At 37.5% G+C, this 14,529-nt stretch overlaps 1 protein-coding gene across 1 annotated transcript; it reads left to right on the top strand.

Moving 5' to 3' along the window:
- The first annotated feature begins 4,150 nt into the window (after nucleotides 1-4,150).
- On the top strand, nucleotides 4,151-11,658 carry LOC117433670 (protein c-ets-1-B-like). Its single transcript, XM_034909480.2, has 8 exons — nucleotides 4,151-4,255; nucleotides 4,598-4,692; nucleotides 7,495-7,608; nucleotides 7,970-8,044; nucleotides 8,327-8,554; nucleotides 9,147-9,377; nucleotides 9,777-9,895; nucleotides 10,242-11,658. Exons 2-8 carry the CDS (start codon nucleotides 4,611-4,613, stop codon nucleotides 10,467-10,469), a joined length of 1,077 nt encoding a protein of 358 aa, XP_034765371.2. The 5' UTR covers nucleotides 4,151-4,255; nucleotides 4,598-4,610; the 3' UTR covers nucleotides 10,470-11,658.
- The last annotated feature ends 2,871 nt before the right edge of the window (nucleotides 11,659-14,529 follow it).

Raw genomic sequence — 14,529 nt, 5'->3', positions numbered from 1 at the left:
ATGACGTGTGTGTGTGTGTGTGTGTGTGTGTGTGTGTGTGTGTGTGCGTGTGCGTGTATGTGTGTTCGTGTAGAGATTGAACACTTCATAAAAATGAATTACAAGAGTGACAAAATAGTGCAACACTGGAAGAGATCGTACCGTTTTGGCATCATGTCGGACTGTAAAATGTCCCCAGTCAGTTGGTTTATAAATACAAAGATATGGTACAAAACTATGAACTGCTGGTGGCTGTTGCTGATTCAACACATTGGGGGATGTTTTAAAAGCATGTACTAAAGTCTTTCATGAGCTCCGATTTCTTTTTAAAGGAGACAGCTATAGTATAAAACTTCAAAGCAATGTAACTGAAGGTCTCTTAAACTTGTTTATCAGTTTTGGATATTACTGTTGCATTTTCATCTTTTATAAGATAGGAATTAATTAAAGACCAGAGTAAACACTTCGAAACATATGACCCTATACATGCGCATTCAATGCTAGACCTCTACTTTACTCATTCTGTAAACTTGCACCCTCTTGCGATGGAATAAAGTTACTTCACCACACACACACACACACACACACACACAAATAAATATATATTATATATTTCCTCGGTCATTATGTTCATACGCATCGTAACCTTAACTCTCTTGGAAAACAGTAGAACTAGGGGATGGGAAGTTTGTTGCCTGATAACCTCATTGAGACCACTTGCGCAAACGTAGCGGTATCCCTGAATAAATCATTGTCTCCACTTTAAACGTGGTGTCTTAAATGTGATCCATTTACTGTCAATGCTGAATGACTGGGTGGAGCATTTACACGGAAAACGCGTTTCCTGACTGGCGACTGCCAGGCCTCGTAATGTAGTGGCGACCTATCCAAAGGGAAAAGAAAGACTACTCACTGCTTATAAATGTAACGTTTATACACTCCATCTTCTGATACACGAGACCATTATTTATTCAACATATTTAGTGAGCAAATAGCCTAAAAGTGAGGTCATCTGGCAGAAAACTACCCCATACCCAGTTGTACCTAGAAGACACAGTAATACCGTTAGGCTCGTGAGATGGCTTGCTCACTAAGATATTTGGCTTTTTTTTTTTTTTTAAAGAGGAGACATTAGCTATTCATGGATAACAAGATAATTAGTAAGTAAGGTGTGACAACCTCCCCCCCAGTTCTGAATATTCTTTGTTGTGTCATACTGTGTCGATATGTACATCTATAGATAGAGAGAGAGAGAGAGAGAGAGAGAGAGAGAGAGAGAGAGAGAGAGAGAGAGAGAGAGAGAGAGAGAGAGAGAGAGAGAGAGAGAGAGAGAGAGAGAGAGAGAGAGAGAGAGAGAGAGAGAGAGAGAGAGAGAGAGAGAGATAGGAGGCTGTGTGGTTCAGTGGTTAAAGAAACGGGCTTGTAACCAGAAGTCCCCGGTTCAAATCCCACCTCAGCCCTTGACTCCTTCTGTGTGACCCTGAGTAAGTTACTTGTGCTCCGTCTTTCGGGTGAGACGTAATTTTAAGTGACTCTGCAGCTGATGCGCAGTTCACACACCCTAGTCTCTGTAAGTCGCCTTGGATAAAGGCGTCTGCTAAATAAAAACATAATAATAATAATAATAATAATAATAATAATAATATACATATATTCAAGGGTAGCCTAATTACTGGCAAATAGAAACACTGTGTACACATGTTCTTCGTGTCACGGTGCGGGGGTGCGGAAAGAGAGTCTGGATTGTAACTTTACACTAGAGTAACTGTTTTAGCAGTAACTGGACTCTGTTCTCATGCTGCGAGAAAATCACGACTCGAGTCGTTATAGCCACTGGACTGACCCTTGGAAAAAGGGTTTTCCAGATGGGATTTGTGCTGTAAGGAAAAACGCTGTTTGTTTACTCTGGGCCCTGCCTACAATCCTTATCTGCGCTCGCCACTCACGCAGTGATTTCAGACATTAGGAAGCCATTGTCTTTGTCGCTTAATGACCCCTCTGGGCCCGTCCAACTACAAGACGCAAAAAGCCTTCAAAACACAAACAACCACCAGTGTAATTAGGGCACTATACGCACGCAGGCTGATGTATTTTTGTTATTTTGTTGCCTGTGTGACATATTAAATAAACCTCAATTATTTATACAAAACGATACCTGAAATTTGAATAAATACAATTATACATATAGACTATATTTCATATTTGGGCCACAAATGCATTCAATGTGTCCTATAGTGAAAAAAAAAAACATTTGTTTTTTTTTAAAGGAAATAAAAAACATGCGCCATTTAACTTTTCTATTATTATTTTTTTTTAGTTGTTAAGTTTGATAATGATTAAATAGTTTCCTTTAAAAACAACAGGTAGAACATTTTGAAATTACCGTTCTTTAGGCTGCTAAAGACATATTTGGGACTGGAACGGACTGGACGGGACACTTGAAAATAAACAGAACTACCTCTTCTGGTAGATTAGGATTATAGAATTTCTCATGAATGAATTGCTGTTGTCACCGGATCTAAACCGCACTCGATTTGATAAAGTAATCTAGTAATCTAAAAAAAAAAAAAAAACATTTGTAACAAATTATTTTTATCACTAAAACGTGTTTAAGGGGAAAATATATCTGTAAAAGGTCGACTTCATAACATATCATCAAACGGGTATTGTAATGGGTACTTTCGATTTACACACATGTGTACATGTTAACAAAGCCAAACGATTACAATGGAAATACATACTTAGCATATCTTAAATTCAATGAGAAATCGTGTAATGGAATTTTGGTTATTTTTCAATATTGTTCATTTCTGATTTTTTTTTCTTTTTTACTGGTTAGTTCAATGATAATCATCTTTAATATTTTGGTTTTATAACATAATTAGTTCCATCTTTAGAGCTACAGTTTTAATAGAAATCAAATAAAATGGTTGACAGAAAAAAACCCTTATACTTTTGCACCTATATATATATATATATATATATATATATATATATATATATATATATATATATATATATATATATCAGTTTCGTCGGCATCAAAAATTGACCTGTAATATCAAGTGCCTACTTATTATTATTATTATTATTATTATTATTATTATTATTATTATTATTAGGTCTTCTCAAGAGAACAAGTGGAATTATACTGTTACATCGATCTCATCTTGTGGCACCTAAATTAAGGACAACACTGACATAAATCGAAAAAAAAAACCAATAAAAAAACCCATTATGGTAGAAAACCACAATTACGGAGATACATTCACTCAATAAATCACAACTTTCGACTCTGTTTTGAATTGATGTGTTTTCTTAAATACAAGCGTGACTATTTACCACCATTATAACAATACAAAAACACATGCATAAGAATCCAGGACAAATGTATCGCCTAGGCGGCCTTCTTAATCTCGTAGAATTATATAGGCTACATTTGATTGAGCAACATTTACAAAGATCTATCACCAATGACGTCATGTTCCACCACTGATCCAACCATGGGACGAAAGTACACGAGTAACACTATACACTACATATCCGTAACAACAACAAACAAATACTACTGTAAGTTGACAAAAAATATTACATATAATTTACATGTAAATGCAATTGATCACTGTGCATATGGACATATATCGTGTGGAGTAGTGGTTAGGGCTCTGGACTCTTGACCGGAGGGTCGTGGGTTCAATCCCAGGTGGGGGACACTGCTGTTGTACCCTTGAGCAAGGTACTTTACCTAGATTGCTCCAATAAAAACCAAACTGTATAAATGGGTAATTGTATGTAAAAATAATGTGATATCTGTAAAATAATGTATAATGTGATATCTTGTAACAATTGTAAGTCGCCCTGGATAAGGGCGTCTGCTAAGAAATAAATAATAATAATAATTGTATATTAAAATAATATGAATATGGTTACTAATTATAATATAATACTGTTCTTGGACATCTTAAGCGCATATTGCCGATCGGCGTGGGTCATGCCATATATTAGAAATTTAAGAGAACAGAAAAGACAAGTCAGCTTCCTAATCTGCGTTCGTGACTCCTTGGTGACGTCACCAAAAAAATGTTCAACTGCAGAAAGTCACGAAGCAAATCTCTGTCCATCCGCACAGCCAATCACAAAGCGACCCTGCTTATAACTGTCCCAGGGCTATCCCAGCTCAGCAAGCAGTTCAAAGAACTCACGGCAACTACCACTGGACTCTGAGATTTGCGAATACCGTTAGAATATTTTCAAATATACCTTGAAATCGTTAAAGGTAAGATGAGAAAAGTAATGTATCTGTCAATTGTATATAACTTTTTGCTTGCAATTCATTTGGGAAGTATTACTAAGGTAAATGTAACGATCGGCTGATGTAAGTGCGTGACTTGGTTGCTGCAAATAATACTAGGCGTAAACGTAAATTGAATTGGTTATATCATCTGGTGTATAAATGTGAAAAACTGTGCAGCAGTTGAAAAAAAAAAGGTTTCCCTCTTCTTTTAAATAACCAGTAAGACTTTTTATCAATTCTGTATATGATATTGCTTTAAAACTAATATGCACTTAAAATGCTGACTATCAACGTGACAATATTTATTGTTTTATTTTTGTGTAGAAAACAAATATAAATGGAGACGTATCAAAGTGGTTATTACTGTGAAGACGTCAGACCTCAGGAGGTCCCATCCGGCCTTGACTTCGGATCATACGGTAAGCAAATAATAATAATAATAATAATAATAATAATAATAATAATAATAATAATAATAATAATAATAATAATACGTTTGGTTCTTAGGTACTGTGCTGCTTATTAACGTTGAAAATGTCCATACGGTTGTTGAAATACAAACAATCTGGCTTGTCAACAGCCCAATTTGTCGTTCTTTCCGATAAAGAAGTCAAAAACACCAGGAATAATTTGTGTAGGCTAATTTGTGTAGAGCAGTTTTGTCTTTTTGAGAGCCGTTATTCTGATAAACCCGTTTTGAAAGGACATGGAAAATAAACACTAACAAAATACAACTAAACAGACACTCAAAAACAGCTATAAAGGACACACACAATAGACACACGGTTACATCCAGCCAGACGTGACTAGCATGTATTGTTTCATGGATGTATTAGTCACGGAAATATGCATTAACCTTTAATTCTACTACTGCTGGCCTAATAATACTAACACATCCGGTAGGTGTGCTGTTTCCCTACCCTGAACAATGAAGCGTTGATTCTTAGGTTCATATTCTCACACAACTCGGTCACTGCCGATGACTTACTGTAAACGAAGGTTACATAATTGCGTTTATATTTGAGCTAATGCAAATAAATAATCACGTTTTATAGTGTTAATGATATATTTAAACTAAAAACGTTTTTTGTTCCTGTGTTATACAGTATTATATTACATACTATATATATATATATATATATATATATATATATATATATATATATATATATATATATATATATATATATAGATAGATAGATAGATAGATAGATAGATAGATAGATAGATATTCTGTGTAATAATATGTGTGGCTGTAGTTAAAATAAAGTTACACCCAGTACATTGTAAATCAAGTGTTTTAAAATTAAACATACATCTGATTTTAAACACATTTTCCTCTACACGCGTGTTTATTTTTGGTTAACACTTGTGTTTTGCCAGGGTCTAAAGTATAGCATGAAATAAACACTGAAACGTGCTTTTAGCGTGGTTTATGTTTTAAACAACAGCGTAACTAATTCTGCTAAAAACAAACTAATGTATTGCTATGGATGTGTCTTATAACCAAATGCGTTGTTTCAGCGTTGTCTGGTCTGGGCTGAGGGCAAGGAAGTCAAGAGATGTTGATGTCAAATGTCAAATACCGGCTTGACTAGTGACCTACTGTTACCCATTGGGGAGACAGTCTTCCCTTTTAGTGCTTCGGTGCGGTCTATCTGTGAAACTCGATAGTTATTTCCAATGAAAATAAATCCCTGTTTGCTTAATTCGTTTAGCTGGGTGTAATAAACCACCATTTAAACATGCTTCATGCTAGTACCTGGTATTTGCTTTTTTTTCTGAAATCAGTGAATTTAGGCTGTAATCACAAGAATTTTTTAAGGATTTTTTTATTTTTAAAAATGGTTAAAAAAGTTATTTGAAAACAGGGGTGAAAATAAAACTTCAGCCTTCTGTAAACATGTTTTAAGGACTCGGTTTAATTCAGTGCTTTTTACAAAAATAGTATCTAACAAAACATTTCTTAAATAGCATTCTGTGAATGGGACCCAGAGCAAGACAGGGTCTGTTTGAAGTCGGGTTCCCTTCCTTCACCAGATTCCCATACTTCCTCACTAAATGAAATTTAGTTTTTATCTCCCGGCCACCCCCTCACTCCAAATCTTGTCATTTCCTCTCTGTGTGGCATTGTGATGATATCAGCTCTTTCCTATTTCCGGATCCCGGAATAATGGACAGTAGAATGATTTGGGATTTAGAGGTTACCAGTGTCAACATTGTTTAACATGTAGCAGATTAAAGGTGAGAGAACATGAAGCCACTTTGTGGTTTGGAACTTGGTTTCAGGAGACTAGGTTTCAGGCCGTTACATGGCACACCAGGGGAGACTTGAGGTTTGATACAGCAAAGTTGTCCCAAGTTAGGTCTCCCGGTATCCTGGAACCAACTCTTCCTGTAAAAGTGGCTTTGTGTTCCCTCAGTTTAAGATTTACTGTAGCCTATTATATTTGGAAATATGTAGACAAGGTGTAGTTTTAAAAATATATTACATTCTTACTGGCACATGTTCTTGTTTAGAATACAGTGGTGTGTAAATGCATTAGGACACTCTATTGCTTCTGTTGTTTTTGATTTGTTGTACATATGAAATCAAACCACTGTAACCTGAAATCTTGGAAAATGGTCAAAATAGGCAAATTAGTGATTGTCTGATTTAATTGATGACTTTAATAGACCACCCATGCAATTCATTTAAAATAGTAAGAGAAAAGGAACACACAGCCACACATGATAAAATGCCTGAGACTTTTTGGAAGTTTTTTTTAAGATGCCTAATTAAAGCACAAAGTGGTCTAACATTTTCACATGAGAGCCCTTTGTTTCTATATCACTGATTACTGGCCGAAAATTGAAATTCTCACACTCAGAGGTTTTCATGCATGTAGGTATATAAAGGATATAAATGACAAATCGTGAGGTGTTCTAATACATTTGCACACTACTATACATCTGTCACTGCTGTTGCACTGGGATTTCCTCTAAGTGTTTATTTTATCATCAAATCCTGCTTTTCTTTTTTTTTTATGAGCATCTTCGTACATTGTTTGTCTTTTGACTGCGTTACAACGTAAACTCTGCTGTGGCTGATCAGAAAAATCCTAACAATGTCCAATGTTATGCTGTTTTGAAGACATATTATTTAAAATGCAGACACCACTTAATTTCCCTTCCTGTAATCAAAGCAGTGAAACTAATGAATTGTTTGCATATATCCACAGATTCTCGTGGAGAGGGTCCGTCTTTCTTAATGGATAAGAGTGGATTGGAACCACAGTCCTATTCTGATGTGTACTGTGACTTTACCAAGGATCTGCCCCTATACGACTCAAAAGGTAAAAGCAAAGATCATCCTTTCTTTCCCCAGCTGTTGCTTTTTGGGTAACACTTTCCATTGTGTCTCTAAGTACGGTGTATTTACATAGTAGTTACTTAGTAAATGCATGTGTACTTACACATAATTACAATGTTATTATGCATAGTACTTAATGTGTGCATTTTGTTGAATGATATAACCCCAATCCTATCCCTAACCCCTTTCTGATACAGTTGTGTACTTACATGTATCGTGCAATAAGATTTACACGTTAAGTACATTGTAATTATGTGTAAGTACACATGTATTAACCATGCAACTACTATTTCTATTTTGATGTATATAATTTTTAAGGTAAAGTTCTTGTTAATTGTTTTCAGTTTCTCCAAATGATGCTTCCTTGTTTGACCTCGATACCTACTCAGATCCCTCGTACTGGACACAATATGGAGCTGGTGAGTTTTACTGCCCATTGTCCATCAATTTCTTACAAGTGAGCACTCACAGATATAGCTAGAATCTGAATAAGATGCTAAAGCAATAATAAAACAATTAATGTCGGGACATGTATTATCCAACTATAAATAATTAAGATATCACCCAATACCAGTTAGTGTCTTAAGAACAAGGATACGAATAAACCCTTTGCACCAATACAATTAAAGTCAGTTAATTTCAGTTTATTTTGTAAAATCTCCAATGTCAGATCATCCCAACTTTTTCTCGTTTTGTTTTAGGAGTAAAAAGCTTAGACCCCAATCAGAGTTACCAGGAACCTGACTTCCTGAACCATGCCTACCAGATGCTGCTTCCTGTGGGCCAGAGTGTGATGCAGAGAGAGTACAACTCACCACCTTCTGTGGGCCAGCCTTCTTCGGGAAGTGGACAGGGGTGCGGTCAGTACCTCCCCGTACAGCAGGAGACTCAGCTGGGCAGAAACAGCAGCATGGATCGGGAACATTTAGGTGAGGATCTTATAACGAGGGACAGTGGAAATAGCGAATGTTGTTTCCATAGCAGCATCTCATTTCTATAGTAAAATGAAAGCCTCACAGTGGTAGTATATCGATCAGTTACTAAAAAATGCAAAGCTGCAAGCATCTCTTTAAGCCACTGTGTTTGAGATATCCCATCGTTGCATGGATGGTTTCAATGAAAGAGGAAGTAGGTTTCAGATTAAGGAAAGTTATTTCTTTTTACTGTGACGTTGCCTGTTTATGATGTTCCCAAACATTATGAAGGGTTCTTATTGCAGTTATTAAAGGATTTTGATCTCTTTTAGCTGCCTGTCACAAGCATAGTATGTATCCCAGGCTGTATCAACCAGCGCCATACAGTGCAACAGTGGTTTGGCAAAAATACAAAAAGAAAATTGATGCCTTATACTTCTATAGAGGCACTTTATCTGATCTAGCCTTGTTTAAAAAGTACTTTAACACAGAATGTCAAAAAGTAACACAATATTAAATATAAATATAAAATGGCAAGGGTCAGTGAATCACGATACTGTCCTAATTCACATAACTTAATATATATGGTTTGTTCTTATTTTAATAGGCTATGCTGGGGAGCAAGATTACTCACACTGCAGAATGATTTTCAAACAAGAAGATCACCAGTCCTGGAACGATTACTTCTCACCTGAACACTGCCACCCACAGGCAGACTTTGCCACAGCAGCTCCTATGGCACAGCACTGCCACCGTGTGGCTAAACATGAAACAACAGGGTTCCCCCCTCAGAGGCACTCCCCGGAGTCCCGGGCGATGGGAATGACAGCATATACAGGTAAGGAACATGTTTCTTACACTGTTCCTTACAGCAGGAAGCATGGTGTTGTACTGTTTATAATGTTTATGTGAAACTGAATTAGCATTGTATCAGGTGGGAATAGCTATCATTATTACTTAATCATTTAGAAGACACTTTTATCCAAAGCGACTTACAGAGACTAGGGGGTGAACTATGCATCAACAACTGCTGCTGCAGAGTCACTTGCAATAGGAACTCGATTTTCACGTCTCCTCTGAAGGACGGAGCACAAGGAGGTGGTTAAGTGACTTGCTCAGGGTCACACTCAGTGAGTCAGTTGCTGAGCAGGAATTTGAACCTGCTGGTAACAAGCCTCTTTCTTTAACCACTGGACCACCTCTAAGCTTATAACTGTGATTGCTGTGACTCCTATAGGTTCTGGACCCATTCATCTCTGGCAGTACCTGTTAGAACTCCTATTGGATGAGTCTTGTCAGCCTTTCATCAGCTGGACCGGAGACGGCTGGGAATTCAAACTATCAGACCCAAGCGAGGTGAGCCGGCTCTTACTGTTACTGTTCTTGATATTAAGAGAAGACACTTCTATTAGAATGTATGACTCAGTGTTACAACTTTATTAAACAACTATGGCCAAAAGTTTTGCATCACCTAGAATTTTAGGATTGAGACAAAATAAAAAAAAATATATGAACATAATTTAGATATTTTATTTCACACCATGTAATCAAAGACAATGCACAATGATCGCAAAAGTCTATTGTAGTAATACAGTATTTCATGTTAGATTTCAAACAGTGTCTGGAAAACCATAGACAGCGGGGATCGCATTATTTTAAGGTTAGACGATCGCTCTTTAATTCTCTTTTGATCTTGTTCCAGGTTGCCAAGCGCTGGGGGAAATGCAAGAACAAGCCGAAGATGAACTACGAGAAGATGAGCCGGGGAATGAGATACTACTACCACAAAAACATCATCCACAAAACCGGAGGCAAGCGCTACGTCTACCGATTCGTTTGCGACGTGCAAAGCATGCTGGGTAAATCTGCAGAGGAACTGCACGCCAGTCTGAATGTGAGAAGCAAAATGGCCTCCAGTCCTCAGCACTAGTGACACTGTGAAGGGAGACAAAAGGATACTGCCTCCTGATACCACTGAGAGAGGATCGGATTGCCAGGACTGAATAAATTGAGACTTGGTTGATTTTGTGGTTATAGCACCCTCTGCTGGTCGGACTCTCTTGGTTCACATGGATGTGATAACTAAAGGTCAACAAGGCATCTTCCGTTTCTGTAAACCAGGGGCTGCCAAAGCCGGCTCTTCCAGTCCTGGTCTTTGTTCCAGCCCTGTTCTAAGTGGTTCAGTTGAACCAATTAAACCTCCGCTCAAACCCTCATTTGACCTGTTAAACAAACTGGAGTGGAATGGCCCTCCAGAACCGGGATTGGTCACCCCTGTTCTAAACAGACGGAAGCCTTCGAGGACCAATTCTTTCTTTCTTTTTTTATTTACTAGCTCTTTCAAGGACTTCAATCAATAAATATAAAAAAGAAAATTAAAAAAAAACACTGCACATTTTTACAGTGTAGTGAATGTAGCCATTGCTTGAAGGACCCAAGAAATGAATTCAGATACGCACAGACAAGACAGCAAACATTCCCAGCCTGAATTGTTTCACACCAGCAGGAAGTAACACATGGGGCACAAAGCAGATAAGACCCTGTATTGGCTCTGCATCTGTACTACCTCTATTCCTTAGTGTATTTTCCTGAGTGCCAATCATTCTTAATGCATCGTGGAGCAGCATGCGCTCCACAGAAAAGTGCTGCAACCTTAAAACATGTTCAGTTTTGCATGCAGAGGACTTTACAACAATGTAAGACTTAAGAACAAAATGTACAAACGAGAGAAGGTCATTCGGGCCCATCTAAGCTGGTCCGGTTCCTAGGAGCTGATTGATCTCAGAACTTTGTCAAGTTGGTCTTAAAGGATCCAAATGGATTCTGCCTCAGCAACATGACTGGGTAGTCCATTCCATACCCTCGCCACTCTCTGTGTGAAGAAGTGTCTCCTTCCCTCTGTCCTGAGTCTATCTCTACATAATTTGCAATTAGTGTCCTGGTTTTTGTACTGCGCTTAAAGTATTTGTTATAGGCTAAAAAGATTCAGTTCTTTTAGCCTAAGAAACCCTTTATTAAAATAAGAAATGTTGTTTTATATTACTTTAGCTGTCTAACTGAAGTCATGTTTTGAAATGTAATTTAAATATAGTGAATAAATGGAGTTATTTGTAAATAAATCACAGTATTCAAGTGATTTTTTTTTTCATTGGTTCAAATAAGTCGATGAAGTGAATTATTATTTGTCTGGTGAGTACAAACAAAAAATGTATTTATTTTGATATGTGTTAAATGTGTAAAAAAAACTAATTTAGAAAAAAAATGGTTAGCTTGATAAAGATATCTCAACAGAGCATTTTGTGGATACAAGCCAAGTTGAAAAAAATAAATATGTGGTTTATGCTGTGATATCTGGAAAAAAAAAATCTAAATAAAATGAATACAACTAGGAATGACTTGAACTCTGTTTAAACAGATTTTAGCACAAGGAAACAGCAGCTCCCCACAACCAACTGTCTGACAAATACAGAAATACAAACAGCACACATCTTTAGAGTATTGTATGTTGTTTGTATTCAGGGTGATTCTGGGTCCTGTCGCTCTAAAATTGAGCTGTTAGAATGTTGTTTCTAATAATTAATATTCAGTTTAACTTCCTGGACCATGACTATTTATTATTTTATTATTAATTATTATGATTGTTTTATCTTGATAGTGCAATCCAGCCACGTTAGACTTTTAAGTTAGTCCCTATTGTGTTTTGAATAACACAGCCATTTTTAAAACTGACATATATATAATGTATATCCAATGTTTCATTTTTAAATGATGCTTCTGTTAGTATGTACTTATTTGAACTGCTTCAGAGTTGCTACAGCTTCAATGATTTCACTCTGGAAATCTGGTAACCTTGTGCTATGGGTCACTCAGAGGGTGAACAGCCTTTGTTATTGTCATTCGTTTCTGTTGATGTTTGTTCGTGGTTCTGCTGTAATGATGTGTGTTTGCTTTGCTGTTTATGCTACTTTGACAATGAGTGGTTTTCTCTGGCGAACTGGTTTCTGAATCAGCAAAGAGCAGTTCAGTGTGTCTCAGCACAAATCAGTTCAATGTGGATCAGACAAAAAGCAGCAACTTGATTTTTCTGGATATCAACAAACCTTCAACCAATCTGTGAGGAATTCAGAGTCTGCTGCTCAGGGATCACAGATTAGAAAATGTTTATTTGTTCGGAATGGAAGTTTTACAGAAGCCAAAGTGTACAAAACTGAGGGACCGCAAAGCCACTTAGAACATGGTTTCAGGAGACTAGGTTTCAGGCTACTGCATGGCACACCAGGGGAGACTTGGGGTTTGATACGGCAAAGTTGCCTCAAACTAGGTCTCCCAGTCTCCCGGAACCAGGCTTCAAGCCAGTATTTCTGAAAAAAGTGGCTTTGTGTTCCCTCAGCTTAATATATGGAGAAGTAATATGATTACATCTTAGCCCATACAAGAAAAAGTCCTAATTTAGAGATGCTAGTTCAAAAAGTCATAATTAAGCAATGTGACGTTACATTGTCAAACTATGACTTTCCTTAGCATTTTTCTCTGAATTCTCTGAACATCATTTAAACTATTGACTGTCGTTTTTAATGATGTAACCCCTGAGTCTCTATTAACAGGACACGGCTGGAAATTAAGTGTAGATCAACTTACGACAGAGGGTAGGAGACACTTCTCACAGAGTGGTGAGGGGACAGAATGGGCTATCTAGTTGTGTTGTTGAGGCAGAATCACATGGATCCTTTAAGAGGCAACTTGACAAAGTTCTGAGATCAGTCAGCTGCTTGGAAACTGACAAGCTTACATGGGCAAAATAGGCTCCTCTTGTTTGTAAATCTTCTTATGGAATTTGTCTCTTGTAAACACTTTAACGAATACAATTCTAGTAGACTTTCATAAATGCATGTAATTTAGGTTAGATCATCCAGCATTTACTTAGAGAAGGCAGAGCTAGAGCCATCTAGTTACTATTTGTTTTTGCTGGCAAAAACATCCACATGTGCAGTAAGGATCATAGGGTCTGATTATAAAACTGTGGGTCCCCCCCCCCCCCCCCCCCAGCTGTTTCATAACTTCCACAGGGTGATGTAACATGTTTTGTTACATAACACTACGGCCTTCCAAATTCCAAATTCTGCAAAGACTTGTTTATTAGTCACGCTTATCTGCCTTTGTTTGAGATAGATTTCTAATGAAATTAGTCATGGTCTAAAATGGTTTAAAAAATATTGCAGATTTTTTGTCGATGGTTATTTATAATAATTTATTTATAAAACTGTTCAGCCAGCATCAAATCTTTGGGGATAATCAACTCCAAATCATGTAATTAAAATGTTTTTGAAAGGCATTGTAAAGATGATTATGTTGTAATGTTTAGCAAAATAGATGCGTCCTTCACAAAGACAAATCTGCCCGATTCCAGCCTTGCTGAAGCATCCCCAGATGTCCAATGTTCAGCTTTGCCCAACACCTGGTCGTCTAATGGTTAGACGGAGACCTGGAGAGGCCTACAAGCCACAGTGTCTCGCACCCACTGTGAAATGTGGTGGAGGATCTGTGATGATCTGGGGGTGCTTCAGCAAGGCTGGAATCGGGCAGCTTTGGCATGAATCAAGCCAAGTACAAGGTTGTCCTGGAAGAAAACTTGCTTCCTTCTGCTCTGACAATGTTCCCCAACTCTGAGGATTGGTTTTTCCAGCAGGGCAATGCTCCATGCCACATAGCCAGGTCAATCAAGGTGTGGATGGAGGACCACCAAATCAAGGCCCTGTCATGGCCAGCCTAATCTCCAGACCTGAACCCCATTGAAAACCTCTGGAATGTGACCAAGAGGAAGATGGATGGTCACAAGCCATCAAACAAAGCCGAGCTGCTTGAATTTTTGCGCCAGGAGTGGCATAAAGTCACCCAACATCAATGTGAAAGACTGGTGGAGAGCATGCCAAGACGCATGAAAGCTGTGCTTGAAAATCAGGGTTATTCCACCAAATATTGATTTCTGAACT

The sequence above is a fragment of the Acipenser ruthenus genome, chromosome 38 (genome assembly GCF_902713425.1).
Source record: "Acipenser ruthenus chromosome 38, fAciRut3.2 maternal haplotype, whole genome shotgun sequence".
NCBI classification, from domain to species: Eukaryota; Metazoa; Chordata; class Actinopteri; order Acipenseriformes; family Acipenseridae; genus Acipenser; species Acipenser ruthenus.
This window is presented reverse-complemented; position numbering and strand designations above follow the sequence as displayed.